The sequence below is a fragment of the Typopeltis vanoorti genome, chromosome 9, assembly GCF_054136105.1.
Source record: "Typopeltis vanoorti isolate ZY-2024b chromosome 9, IOZ_Tvanoo_1.0, whole genome shotgun sequence".
NCBI lineage: Eukaryota > Metazoa > Arthropoda > Arachnida > Uropygi > Thelyphonidae > Typopeltis > Typopeltis vanoorti.
In genome coordinates, this window is record NC_143557.1 from 69,098,302 (window position 1) to 69,113,868 (window position 15,567).

The 15,567-nt window shown below is 38.0% G+C and overlaps 1 protein-coding gene across 10 annotated transcripts in view; it reads right to left on the reverse strand.

The window, feature by feature from the left end:
- The window catches only part of LOC150103129 (uncharacterized), a 163,060-nt gene extending 160,757 nt beyond the window's left edge, over positions 1-2,303 (reverse strand). For 9 of the 10 annotated variants that reach the window (XM_090397820.1, XM_090397818.1, XM_090397813.1 and 6 more), the window contains exon 1: positions 2,221-2,284. In XM_090397820.1, the coding sequence (XP_090253946.1) occupies positions 2,221-2,284 (64 nt within the window). Of the gene's footprint in view, positions 1-2,220 lie in introns of all 10 variants that reach the window. The other variant, XM_090397819.1, reaches the window with a different exon arrangement.
- Between the last annotated feature and the right edge of the window lie 13,264 nt (positions 2,304-15,567).

Consider the following 15,567-nt stretch of genomic DNA (forward strand, 5'->3'; position numbering starts at 1 on the left):
AGTGTCGAAATGTCTTGCATCTGTGGGCATACAGTAACGATGTAAAAACAACAAATAAAATTGCCAACATCAAGATTATCAATTAGTGATACAATTAAATATCTAATACGCAATTGATTCAGATTATTTTATTTTTTCGCTCGTGAAAATCAAAACCTACAGGTGGGCCGCACAAAATTGCACTGCAGGCTGGATACGGCCCACGGGCAGTGCTTTGGACAAGCCTGTTATAGATTATTGACTGATGAAAATTTTCATTATATGGATGGCAGGAAAAGGACAAGTCATCTATGGAAGATAAATTTGTGTGTGGTTAAGAAACGGATGAGAGCCAGATTTGTCTACTGCAGAGCAGTGAGTAAGTGGACCAGTTTATCTGTTGAAGACATTAGTCAAGCGAGTGTGAATGAGTTTAAAAAAAGGTATGACAGCTGGTGTGGGTGTTATATAATCTCCGTTGATAAGTCCTTGACTCCTTCTAGGTCTTATGTAATAATAATTATAACTGCAGCTAAGGAAAAGTAAAAAGGAAGGTACAGGATAGGACATTACAATGTACTGTCACCACTAAGTAGTCTTCAGACTGATGCACCTGAGATTATATATATAATCTTTGGACTGATGCACCTGAGAAGATTATATATATAATCTTTGGATTGATACACCTGTAAGGAATCACTTCTATGTTATGCACTTAATGAAGTCATCTAGCAAGAAACAACTAGCTGTACCCTTTTAGAAATAAATAGAACTTTTTCTATTTTTTTTTCCCAACCTCGAATTTATAGTTGCCTGTTTTTAATTTTTTTTCAAATGACTAATGTTTCGTCATACATATATAATTTTTTTAATTAAAGGTTTGAATTATACATTTGAAATGTATTGTTTGTTTATCTGTTTCAGAAAAATTTATAAAAGAGTTTAACAAATCTCACCATATTTGGATTATTTTAAATCTTAATGTAAAACTAAATGTACTCTGAATTAGCCAAATATAATATTACTGGCTGTCATCATAACTATACTTATTCAATGGACTTTTTTTTTAATATCTGACTCACAGATGAAAGGTCAGTAAGTGTCATGCCGTGTGTGTGGGCCTGGCAAACTAAGGTCTACTGTCCATGAAATAATACTGTTTAGATGTTTCTCATCTGCATTTAATCAAAACTAAAGCATGCGAAATTGGTCTCTTTAAATATTATTTGTAAAATTGCTTATACTAAAGGTCAATACATTTTCATATGTCAACCAAGCTTTCCAAAGACCTCTGAATCTCCAGTTGTTCAAAAAACACAGATTCCTGCCTTCTCCTTAACTTCTTTTCCTTGGCACAAGTGCTTTTATAGTATATGTGTGTGTGCGTGCGTGCGTGCACGGGGGGGGTATGATTAAATATCAATATTGACTGAGCTTCCTCCTGTACCATCCATGTTCCTTATATGTACACAAGTTCTGCTGTTGAACATAACTTCGCCAAAAGATTTCACGTCTAGGAGATATCATATTTGTATTTATGCCAAGAGGGTAATCATATAAAAACATTAACAGGCAGTGATTTTTCCCAACACAACCGAATTAATATACATAGTCAAGAACTGCAATGAAGTGTAAAATATTCAAAATCCCTAATGCAGTGAAACGGCAAATGATTTTCGTCACAGTCGTCAGTAATAAGCAAGGATTAGCTCTCCGTTGAAAGAAAAACTCATTACAATCTACTGGGTGCGTCTGTTGACCGCTTTTATATAAACTAAAAATAACATCAACTTGCGAAATAATAATAAATTCAATCAAAACTTCAGATAAGCGCATTTAATGCTACTTATGGTGAAAATTTTGACTATATAAATGAATCGTAAGTGAAGACGATGCAATAGGTCAAACCTCTGAATTCGAAGCCATTTAATTCAACATTATAACTGAAGTTCTCCATTCTCCCCCATTTTCCCCTTCACAGATAGCGTTCACAAATGACCAGTAGGACACTGAGGGCTGTCGGACGCGTCCATTGGTCATACGTCATAGTAAGCTCTCGCGCCTAGGGAAACAAGCACTACAAACGATGAACTATGGGCACAGCAGGGGACCAAGGGTAAGAAACAAAGAGGTTCTCTAGTAGAAGCCATAATACCTCTTCAAAATTCACATTATCACACATAGCACCTATTAAAATCAACCCAAATGATAAATTAATTGCAATAAAGGAAAAAACAATACCAGGAAATGCTGCTGGGAACACAAAAGTCGGAGTGCATACAACCTGTTCTGACGTCGAAGCCATTTTTCGCCCTCATAGTGTGCTGCCACCTAGTTAATGAATAATAATTTTATAGCGCCACCTACCTTTCAAAGACTGACAATTAGACATAAATTGAAATTAAATAGATGAGAACTGTTAAATTCATTTAAAATATTATCTCTTAGGTAATTAATGGGGTTGAAAAGTTACTGCCTTACCATTATTAAAATTTTGCAGTTAAATTATTGTATACAAGTAATAACTAATGTTAATTACTTACACAAAATCACATTGATTGAACTCAAGATATGTTCATGCCCAACATTCCTATTCAGGATATCATTATTATTATTATTATACGAGTATCTCCATGGAGTCAGAAGACTCATCGCGTGAAACCCATACTATCCACAGACTTACAGTATCTATCATAGCTCTTCTTGAACTCCTTCACAGACAAAGCATTCACAACTCAGTCAGGCAGCGCATTCCATCACACCCTTGTTAACCACACCCTTTCTTAATTTCCAGGGATGACCTCTTGTTCTTTCCCCACTAGCCAACAAGTGAAATGTTTCCTCTGAAATATTCCTATAAAATCTTTTTATAAACTTAATTATTTCTATCATATTCCCGCCTCTCCACCTAAAAACAAACTTCTGTTTCTACAACTTTCTACTACTTCCTCAATATACGGAAAATTCCTCAGACAATTCGCCAACTTGGTCACTCGCCTACGAGATAGGCAGCGCATGTTCTCTGAATTTTCTAACACTTCCTCATTTCCAAGCTATCCAGGAATCCAGACCTGTGCCTAGTGATCCATACACAACATATCAACGCCTTATAAAGACGAATAATTTCTATGAGCTATTATTATTAATATTATGTGACACCTCCAGGGAGTCCACAGACTCATCGAGGGAGGGCACCTGTTCTACAGCTCTCTCCACCACCCACTCAACTAACCGCAATTACACTAACGCTATCTGCCGCCAACCACAGCCACTAGTTTTTCCACAGACAATCACAAACATCCATGCCCACGGTGGGATTCGAAACCGCAGCCTTTTGGCTGGAGAGTGGATATGTTAACCACTCGACCAGCCTGGCCCGCCTACCACCATTAGTGATTTCACAGACAATCACAAACATCCATGCCCACGGCGGGATTCGAACACACAACCTTTTGGCTGTAGAGCGGATACACTAGCCACTCGGCCAATCAAGCCGGCAAATCTTGGACACCACAGCTATATGCCCTCTGAACTTCAACTATTTATGCACCAAGAGCCCCAAGTTCTTAACCTCATCAATTTCCTGGAGTACAGTCCCATCATAAATATTTCTTAAGGGAAGTTACCAGTTGCCTAATTTTCCGAATAAAAAGTAACATAGCTTTTTATAAGAAGTTCTAATTCTACAAAGGAGTGAGTATGTATCCTAGCATTTAAGGATCCAAATCCTGGAAGATGAACGCATGGTAAACATACCATCCATTGAATAAGAACCTTTATGCAGATGAACGTCAATGTCACTTATGCAGCATTCATGCAAAATGTATGGTCACAAAGTGTTCAAGACGTCTAATTAAGAACGCTGCAAATCAGTAATCATGAATAGCGTGGAACATAATAGGAAAAACAAAAGAAAGCTTTCGGAGTTCGTAAAATGGCTTATTGTAGGTGATAGTCTGGCTGGAGCCATGATTTTAAAAACAGCATAGTTGGCTGGTTTCTCAAAACGTGAGATACCTGTGGAGTTTAATCAGTGAAAAAATAACTCACTTTGCTTATATAAGAGGCGTAACTGTGGTCCTAAGACAGTCCGTCAGAAACGAGATCGCAGTTGTCTGAGAAGGTTAATATGAATAAACAGAACTTCCTGTATGCAGCAATTGACTGAACCATTTAATGAAGACTGTTCCCCACCCATATCTGATTGATCAGTTCACAGGAAATTGAAAAAGATCAGTATAGGCAGTCGTATGCATACGTGGAAACCAATGATTTCTGAGGGAGTCCCATAAAACAAACGAACCCAAATGTCTTGTAAACACAAATCAAGATTTGGAGGTGATGTCATGGTGTGGGGCATGGTCTGTTAGTATCCAACCGTTCTCCTGATATTGCTGGAAGGTCGATGTCCTCCAAGCTATATTTCGACATCGTTGATGATGACGTCCATCCTGAAATGTTGAGTTTTTATCCAAAAGGTGAAAGTTTTGTGGACCTCGCACAAGAATGGTTCAGGGAGCATGACAACGACTTCCACCATTTTCCTTGACAACCATAAGGCCTGATATGAATCACATTAAGAATGTATGGGACATGTTACAAAAACAGAGCGAGGAGCAAAGTGCTCTTCCATAAAATCTGAGCCAGTTGAAAGACTATCTGGTGAAAGCCTGATATAACATCTTGTGGAATATATGCCAAACTGCATATGTTTGCTGTAATTCGGGCTAATGGATATCCAACGCGGTACTAAATAAAAGTTTCTAATTCGGTGAGCAGTATGTGTAGTAATAGACAAAAGGAGACACACCATCCAGCAAATGAATTTCACTATTTTCTTTTCCTAATTCTAACTAGTATATTATTGGAAGCAATCATTCAGTGAGCCAACTTCGGCGGGGGATGGGTTACAATTACAAGTTTCTTCTGAAAATTATTAATACTTTAGATTGATTCGACTTCATATTAAAACGTTTGGAGACTGAGTAGACAGTTCAATCTCCACTTGTAGCCAATCAGAGACAGCTGGCCTAAAGCTGTCACTAATTTCATCGGCGTATAGTGAAGAGACGGCTAACAAGTGCTATCCATCTTGTGGTCCTTCACCTTACACATTTCTAATATCTGCAAACAGTGTCGGTTCGACAGTCGATTTTTTTAGTTTACGTCACGAAAAACGCGAGTTTCTGGGAGAAAAAAATTCGCTTGCCTGTGCCAGAGATACAATAATGCGAGAACTAGTCAAAAAAATACTTAGAATATGATACTCAAGTCGGTAACTAGATTCAAACACAATTCTTCCGTCTTGTGGTCAATCCCTGTGCAGTGCAAACACCACTTCCACTGAACTACACAAGCTACATGGGTCAGCAGCCAGATCGGTTTGAAAGCACCAGTTCTTGTCAACCCATCTTGCATTATTAAAACTGGAGAAGTCAGATTTTGGCAGATAGGATCGAAAGCAACAAATCCAGCAGTTCAATGTTCGATTTAGCGAATCCATGGGAAAATGTACCATGTAGGGCAAACGCCACTTCTATTGAACTACACAGGCTCTAAATGCGAACCAAAGTTGTTATATTCATAATAGCAGGTGAAAATACATTCAATTAATGATAAGAAAAGTGATCTGATTTTATTCTTGAGCCATTGCTTTTTACATATGATAATGATATTGTGAGGGAGATAATTAACTAGCTCATAATGCAAAGTCGGATAGTGTGACAAACGGTTCTGCAGTTGTACCTAACAATGATTACCCTATTTGTAAATTTGAATCTCATACAGGAAAAGGAGAAGAAGAATATATATATATATATATATATATATATATATATATATATATATATATATATATATATATATATATATATATATATATATATATATATATATATATATATATATATATATATATATATATATATTTAAAGATATATATATATATATATATATATCTTTAAAGACTTTTGAACTCAGGCTGACTTAGTTTCTAAGATTAAATTGACTGCTAAGGAAAGTATTTAACAATGCATATCAACATACTTTACGAAAAAATAACATTGCACAATTTAGTATAAAGATGAAACTTTAGCTGTGCAATGTTATTATTAGAACTCTTTTTCAAAGGTTTTATTGTTATTCATTAAACAGCAATAGATTAAGATAGTGTTTCACCTCTCAACAGATGAAGTGTGTAAGCTGAAAGAAGTTTAATGTTTTACTCAAGTTATGGAAATGCTGCATAAACAGTAGCAATTGCAAAATGCAAAATAGAACTTACGACAATCTTTTTTCAGGAGGTCTAGTGCCATAAACCGCACACAACACATCCACTGAGCTACAGAGGTGCTTAGTACATTGGTTGCCGCTTATAATTATTGATAGTTTTGGGCTGGTATCTCTGAGTAGCTACCATGGAAATTAAACTTCTCACTAAGTCCTCCAAAAGTTACACAGGGTTAAAAGGCGTCACCTAAACCCTATAAGGGAATAAATAGCAGCTATTTTTTTAGTTATAAATAAATCAATAAATCAGCTAACGCCTTTTTATTCCCTTATAGGGAGTACGCGAGGGCTTTATACCCAATCTAGCTTTTGGAGACTGAGTGGGCAGTTCAATCTCCACCGGTAGCAAATCAGAGATAGTTGGCCCATGTCTGTCACTAATTATAGCAGCCACCGATAAAGAGGCTGACAAATAAGTGCTGCCATCTCTGGGTACCTAACTCTAACAAGATATGTTACTGTCTGAAATAATGTGGGTTCTACGGTCGATTTTCTTGAGTTTACGGGATGAAAAACCGGAGTTTCCGGGAGGAAAAAACCCACTTGCCCGTGCCAGAGATAGACTAACTCGAGAATCGGTCGAAGTAAGTCTTAGAAAAAGTTCCTCCAGTTGGTGACTAGACTTGAACTTAAACTTCCAGCAACCAAGCGTAGAGGATGCAATCACCATTTCCACTGAGCTACACAGGCCTCTTCTTATTAGTTATATAACAATAATTACGTTTTTAGCTACCATCAGTTTTGTACACTTATTCGATTTGTTTTACTATTATTAATACTAGATATAGTATTAATAATAAAATATATAATAAAATCAAACCCAAAATCAGCTAACGCCTTTTTCTTCCCATATAGGGAGTAGGCGAGGCGGTTTAGCCCTATCTAACTTTTGAGACTGAGTGGGCAGTTCAATCTCCACTTGCAGCCAATCAGAGATAGCTGTCCCAAGGTTATCACTAATTAAGTGGCACACAGTGAAGACTGTGTGCCACTTAATTAGTGATATTAATTAATCAGATGGCAGCACTCAACAAGTGCCGCCATTTCATCCCTAACACAAATGTGTAAAATAATTTGGGTCTTGATTTTCTTGAGTTACGGGACAAAAACCCGAGTTTCCGGGAGAAAAAACTCCTTGCCATTGCCAGATATCGACTAACTCGGGAACCGGTCGAAAAAAGGCTTAGAATAATTTCCTCTAGTCAACGACTAGTTTCTAAACAAAGTCTTCCATCGTACGGTCAAGCGCCATGGTGTGCAAACGCCACATTCACTGAGCTAAACAGGCTCTAAAATTACACATTATGAGTTATTAATTTTCATTCAGTATTCCGTATATTGTATTGTGACTGATTTCAATTATTTTTTCTAGAGATTTTCTCTCTCTCTCTCTCTCTCTCTCTCTCTCTCTCTGAGGCCTCTGTAGCTTAGTGGAAGTGGCACTTGCATTCTTTACGCTAGGCCTCCCGTAGATAGACTTCAAATCAAGTCTAATCGCAGAGTAGAGTACCTTTTTCTAAGCATTTCTTCTACCGGTTCCCGAGTTGGTAGATTACTGTTATGGGCAAGCAGGGTTTTTTTTTCTCAGAAACTCGAGTTTTTCGTCTAGTAAACTCAAGAAAATCGATATCCGGATTTCATTAGTACCCAAGAGATGGAAGCAAATGTTTGCCCGTATCTTCATACCGGCAAACATGTGCTGCTTATACTTAGTGATAGTCATGGGCCAGCTATCTCTGACTGACTAGTGATGGAGATTGAACTGCCCACACAGTCTCCAAATGCTGAACAGGGTTAAAAGGCCTACCTACCTCTATAAGAAAATAAAGGCACGCTGATTATTATTATTGTTGTTGTTCTTGTTTCTTCTCAGACACGCAACATGTACACATATAAAGTTCTCTACTTCAGCTATCTAGCTGATTGACTTGATTAGTTTGATGGGAAGTAAATCCGTTAGGATTTCTGCATTGATATCTTTTTACATAAAATCTTTTTCTAAAAGGATTCAGATCCTCATTGCACCTTAAAGGTATTGATGGAACTTTATCACGATATTTTCACTGTCTTCTTTTATACATATAATCATACCTGTAATACCAAGTGGTATACTGAACTACACAAGCTTGTTTATTTTTTAATGATTTTAATAAATTATTTAGTTAATTATTAAGGAGCCTGTGTAGCTCAGTGGATGTGGCGTTTGCACGCCACGGCGCTTGATGCCACGGAGGAAGACTTTGTTTCGATCTAGTCGTCGACTAGAAGAAATTTTTCTAAGCCTTTTTTTCGACCGCTTCCCGAGTTACTCGACCTCTGGCACTGACAAGCGTGTTTTTACTCCGGGAAACTCGGATTTTTGTCCCGTAAACTCAAGAAAATCGACCGTAGAACCCACATTATTTCAGAAATTAAATATATTATGTTAGGGATTACGAGATGGCTGCACTTGTTGAGCCGTCTCTATTCACTGAGTGCCACTTAATTAGTGATAGCCTTGGGCTAGCTATCTCTAATTGGCTGCCACTGGAGTTTAAACTGCCCACTCAGTCTCCAAAAGTTACATAGGGCTAAATGGCCTCGCCTACTCCCTGTACGCGATTAAAAAGGCGTTAGCTGATTTGCTGATTTTTGTTTAGTTAATTATTGATGACACACTGGGTGCATCTGTTGACCGCTTTTTTTTTTTATATTGAAGTTAAGCACTTTTTTCTGCTAACATAACCAGCTTTAAATATTACCATCTTAATATATTAAGCTCAGTGTTTTATTTTTCGAGACTGTTTACATATCGACCTCTTTCAAAAAACGACAATTAAAAAAATTAAATCAATTGCAAGATAAGGAGAATTCGCTGGATGATATTACTGTCAAAAGTTAAAAAAGAAAATCAGTGGAAGTGGCACTTGCGTCCTCAGTGCTTGGTCGCTCGAAATCAGACTTAAGTTGAAGTCTAGTCGTCGACTGGAGGAACTTTTTCTAAGCCTTTCTTCGACCGATTCCCGAGTTAGTCGATCTCCGAAAAACCCACTTGCCCGTGGGTTTTTTCGGAAACTCGGTTTTTTTTATCCCTAAACTTAAGAAAAGAAAATTGAACATAGTACCCACATTATTTCAGACAGTAACATATGTTGTTAGGATTAGGTACCAACTCTTCTTCAACCACTCTTCATCAGTGGCTGTTGTAATTAGTGATAGACATGAGCCAGCTTTCTCTGATTGGCTTCCAGTGGAGATTGAACTTCCCACTCAGAATCCAAAAGCTAGATAGGGTATAAAGGCCTCGCCTACTCCACAAAGTGGCTATTTCCTGCCAGCAGAAATTGGTTGTGGATTTTCTTCTCGGTAGAACGTATTAATCAAATATAAGAAACTCTGGTTTTATAGTGTAGCTGATAAATTAACTAGCAGAGACGTGATTAAAGTTATTAAATTACGGATTATACCTTATTTTAGAACAGCAGCACAGGTAAGTGGACTGTAATTGCAACGAGGGCGATTCGTTAGGCCTAATAGCCGTTAGAATCGCCATTGTCAGCTCATCTATTTCAGATACATATATTTGCAGGATTTACTTGCGTAGTCCATCTAGGACTATAGGATACTTATCTGGCAGGCCTCTAGCCCTGTGGTATTATTTATACTGGTATCAACCAATTTCTGCTGGCAGGAAATCGCCAATTTGACATGGAAAACATCAAAGAACAGATCCAGATCCTTAATAAGGAGCAGTCCCTAGAGGTACTGAAACTCATAATAGGCAAGTTAGAATCTCACTGGTCAGGATTTATAAAACAATGTATTCACTCTAATAATCAGGATAGAGAGGAGGAGGAGAATGAGATTTCACAAGATGAATTAATTGTTGCGCTGTCATCAAAATCCCCCTGTCAAAACATCTCTCAAGGGGAGCACTCTAACAAAAGAAGAAGAACAATAGAAGAACAGATGGATGAAGACATACAAACATCAGATGTCCCTAGGAACACCGAAAAGGTTCCACCTGTTATTCTAAGGGACAAGGACAAATGGACCACTGTCAAATCAGCCCTTAGGGAACATAAAATCCCATATTCCTGGGCTAAAAATCAAGATGAAGGAATCAAAATCCAGCCAGCCTCAGTCACTGACTACAGCCAGCTGACAAGGTTAATGGATAACAAAAGCCTACCATATCACACTTTTGCTTTACCCAGTGAAAAAAATCTCAAAATAGTACTTCACAGGGTAATGGAAGGTGTCACCTGTGAAGTAATCACTGCTGATCTTATGAGTCGGAGTCTAACGCCAGTGAAAGTGAGCACGATGCTCAGGGCAGATAAATGGCCAATGCCACTGGTACTCGTAGAAATTGATAAGGACACAGAAAGAGATATATGACTGACAATGATCTGTGGCTTCAGAATTTCTACTGAACCACTAAGGTAAAAGTGGACAGCTGGGCAGTGCCATAGGTGTCAAAGGTTTGGCCATACCCAAAAACTTTTCAAGGCAAATTACAGGTGTTTAAAATGCGACGAAGGCCACCAGACCGTCATGTGTACAAAACCAAGATCCACTCCAGCTAAATGCGCCAATTGTGGAGGACCTAACCCGCTAACTACACGGGATGCATTACACACACCCAAATAACCGAGGGTCATCAAAGACTACCCTTCCAACACATTTCAGCGATGCTCAAGACAGCCGTGCAAGTCACACCACGGTCCGAATTATTTCCAGCTTGACAACTCAAGAAAGGAAACAAATGCCTAAAACTTATGCAGAGGCAGCACGAACAAAGGCTGCTCCATCTCATGATCATACAAGCTCAAATCTAACATCAGTACTAACTTCCTCACTAGCTACCATGTTACAAGAATTCGGTATGAGATATCCTTCGCCGTCCGCCACGAAAAGATTCCTACAAGGTACCCACTCGATTTTGACAGCCTCCAATAATGAATAAAAGAAAATTCCATCCCAACTCTCTCATGATCACTGCTTGGAACGCCAATAGACTTAATAACAAAATCGTAGAACTACAAGAGTTCTCTCACAGACACAATCCTGACATAATACTGGTAAATGAAACACATCTCAGGCCAGCTAATAACTTCAAATTACGGAACTATATTATGTACAAAACAGATAGACTCACCAGCAGCGGAGGAGAAACAGCTACATACATTAAAAACTACCTAAGTCACAATGTTCTGACCAATCTACAAACCAATAACCTAGAGATAACAGGCATTGAAGTTCATACCAACAATGCTGGCAGTATCAAAATCTATGCTGTATATAATTCACCCAGCATTCCATTACTGGTATTTGACACAGACACCATTCTCGGCTTCACAGGCTCCATCATCATTGCTGGTGACTTTAATGCCAAACATACAGCCTAGCATATCTCCACAATTAACGACAAAGGTCGAACTCTAAACCGTTACTCAACGCAACAGTCTATTGCTGTAACTGGACCCACGAAGCCCACCCATCTCAGCTCAACTGGAAATTCAGATGTACTTCACATAGTCGTCCTCAAAAACATGAGATACCAATATCAGCTGGAAACAATAAATGAACTTTCGTTCGATCACAACCCTATTCTGCTTCAACTCGGTACACAAGAACAATTCTCCCCTCCCCACTCTTTCATATCTTGGGACAACGCTCCAGAATCCTACCTGATCACATTGGCCCAGTCCCTGCTATTCACACTAAAGAGGAGATAGAATTGGCTGCAAACAACCTTTCCAGTCCAATCAAAAATGCAATAAAGTCAATTACCCAAATTACAGTCTTTCACCCAAGTGGTCGGATCCCCGAGAAAATCATGGATTTAATCAGACTGAAAAACAAAACCAGAAAGAGGTATCATAACACAAGAGCCCCTCAAGATAAAACAAATTTGAATAAATTAAACAGACAAGTCCGAGAAGCGCTCCAAAAACATTGAAACCAAGAATGGGAATCTAAGCTAACGAAATTAAACCCAGAAGACAACTCCGTTTGGAAGTTTCTGAGAACCTACCGCACTAAAAGACGTTTTTACCCCCAATTCAGACCACGAAAGGAATAGCCCATACTGACAAGGAAAAGGCAGAGGCTCTGGCTGACAGCTTGGAAACTCAATGCAGATCCACTTATGAAAATTTGAACATCAATCTCATCTACAAGATTCACTGCCAAGTCAGGCAGGCCATAACACAACAAAAAGATGACTTAGAACCTCTCACACCCACTTCTCCAACAGAAGTTATAAATATTATAACCCACCTGAACAACAATAAAGCTCCAGGTTCAGATGGAATTACAAACAAAATAATCAAAGTACTCCCTATAAAAGCCATTGTACATCTAGTCAACATAATTTATGCCATACTGAGGCTCAAATATTTCCCCTTTAACATGGAAGATAGCAGATGTCACACCAATCAAAAAGATTGGAAAAAACACCCAACTCCCTGAAAGCTACAGACCTATCAGTCTTCTGTCTAACCTTGGAAAGATCGCAGAAAAAGTAATCCTTACTAGGCTTCAATTACAAACGGATAAACTAGGTATAATCCCAAATGAGCAATTTGTATTTAGAAAAAAACACTCCACCGTTCAGCCGATCCACAGGCTGATCGAATACATCTCCGAAGGCTTCAACCGGAACCTTCATACAGCTGCAGTCTTTTTAGATGCTGCAAAAGCTTTTGATAAGGTGTGGCATCAGGGTCTTCTCTACAAGCTCATCACATTCAATATGCCTACTAATCTAGTTAAAATAATTCACTCTTACCTCAGAGACAGATACATGCAAGTCAAAATAAATGAAACTGTATCAACCAGATGCAAGGTTCTGGCGGGAGTGCCGCAGGGCTCACTCTTGTCCCCCCCCCTTGCTGTTTTCTATCTATATAGCTGATATCCCTCAAAACCCAAGCTCAACAATCACTGCATTATGTGCTGATGATACTGCATTATTAGCAAGACCTCTCAGCTCCCAAACTAGCTATCAAAAGATTCCAAAACAGTATTCACACACTAGAGAAATGGTTGATGGACTGGAGAATCCAAGCCAACCCACAGAAGAGTTCAGCCATACTGTTCACTAGAAAAAAGTCTCAAATCAAAAAACAATATACATTTATTAGGTGTTAAAATCCCATGGCAAAATACTGTCAAATATCTCGGCGTAATTCTCGATACAGGAAACGTAATTCGATACTCAGAACAAACTACTCATATACAAGATGATAATACGCCCCCAGTCATTACTTACACATCTCTTGCATGGAGTCATACTTGGAACACAAATATTCAAAAGCTGCAGAGGATATAGAACAAATGTCTGAGAATGAGTTTGGATGCCCCGTGGTTTATCAGAAACTTTCAAATTCACAGAGAAGTCAACATTCCTTACATCACATCTCTCCTTCACGATCTAGCTGAAAAGTTCTTCATCAAGACAATTAATCATCCGAACCCATTGATCAAGCAAGCTTTAGACTATAATGAAGCAGATTTCTGGAAATACAAGAGACCCAAATCAATTGTATGCTCAGCTGAACACAGCTAATCTCACTGCCCTTTCAGGACGAGCTTAAAGCTCAATAATTCTCCACCCAAAGAACTTTCCTTTTCAGATGGAGGGGAATATGAAAAGCATTTATGCTTCACCCATCAAGTCAGTATCGTTCTGCGTTTAAATCAATAAAAGGCGTTAGCTGATTTATTTTATTTTATTTATTTCTATATAGGGAGTAGGAAAGGCTGTTTTAACCCTATCTAACGTTTGGAAAGTGAGGGGGGGGGACCTAGCATCATGGCATAAAAATCATATCCACAAGGGTATACAGGCAGCCTGAATTCATCTCCATCGGCTAATAATCTCGCTTATGTATTTTCTCGTGCAATCGTTCTTCTAATATCATAAAAGGAGAGGAGTTGGTATTTCGATCTCTCTATTTGCTTTATGTAAAAGAATAGACCATGTGTGATTACAATATAGTACATGTTATGTTTCTAAAAAAACGGTGTTACCCTATTTTTTTAGTGTTGTATGTGCACGCACACACACACACACACAGATTCTGAACCGTCAAGTTATAAAAACACCCACCTAACAATAATTCCTTCCTTTCTTGGCTTAATGACTTCACAAAATATTAAAATCATTCTATAGAGATACTGATCTATGAAGAATTAATCATATTAGCAGTTACCTCATAGTGCAGTGCAAGTGATTCCTGACGTTTTAACTTTAATCTGGAGTTCAATTAAGTTGAGATCTAATAAAGTCAGAGAGCCATTGAAATATAGTATAATCATCATCATACGATTTTAAATATATAAGGATGATATTTTCCTTGTAGCATATGAATACCTCCATTCAGCTGCAATTCAGTGAGAAAATGAATGCAGCTGGTTATTAATTTGAACGAGAAATATAAGCTCTGTCATTGGGATTTTACTACATCTGTATCAGAAAATATAGAGTGTGTTATTATTGTTGTTAAGACACTTTTCACCTCTACATGCAGATTTATTATCTATAACATCTGTTCTTTCGTGCTGCTGCAAATGTATTGCTGTCTGCTGCTATTAGTGAAGCAAAGGGAACAGATGCGATATTCAGCATGCCAGGACCTTCTTCCATTTTTAAGCTTTTTAATATTGTGATTCTGGTGCTCTTCCTTTCATACTTGTTTTATTTCTTCTTTGCGTTCGTACTGAATTAATGACAGAATTTGACGTAAGCGAAATTATTGCCCATCAGATGATTGGCAATAGACCAGATGGTATCTAGGTATCCAACAATTTGATGCATTGTGCACATTATTATTAAGCATAAATACACCACCAGAAGACTGTTTATACGATACTTGCAGCTACACCTCTAGCACTGACTATTATTGTTATTTTCTTCTTTCTTAATCCTCCTCTTTTACCTTTTACGGTGTCAAGGTTTCTTATTCCTGTTACCGTCTCTAGGATGATGGTGTGTCCATGTCTGTAGTTATGTATGTTCCCGTGGCCGGTTTGCCTATTCCTGGGGACGAAAAACCCGAGTTTTTGAAAAAAAAAAAAAAAACCTACTCACGTCTGAGAGCGGTTAACTCACCTTTCTTCGAAAGAGACTAGACAAGTTTCTCATTGATTACCTCACTGAATTGCGGCTGAATGGAGGTATTCATATGCTACAAGGAAAATATCATCCTTATATATTTAAAATTGTATGATGATGATTATACTATATTTCAATGGCTCTCTGACTTTATTAGACCTCAACTTAATTGACTTTATTAGATCTCAACTTAATTG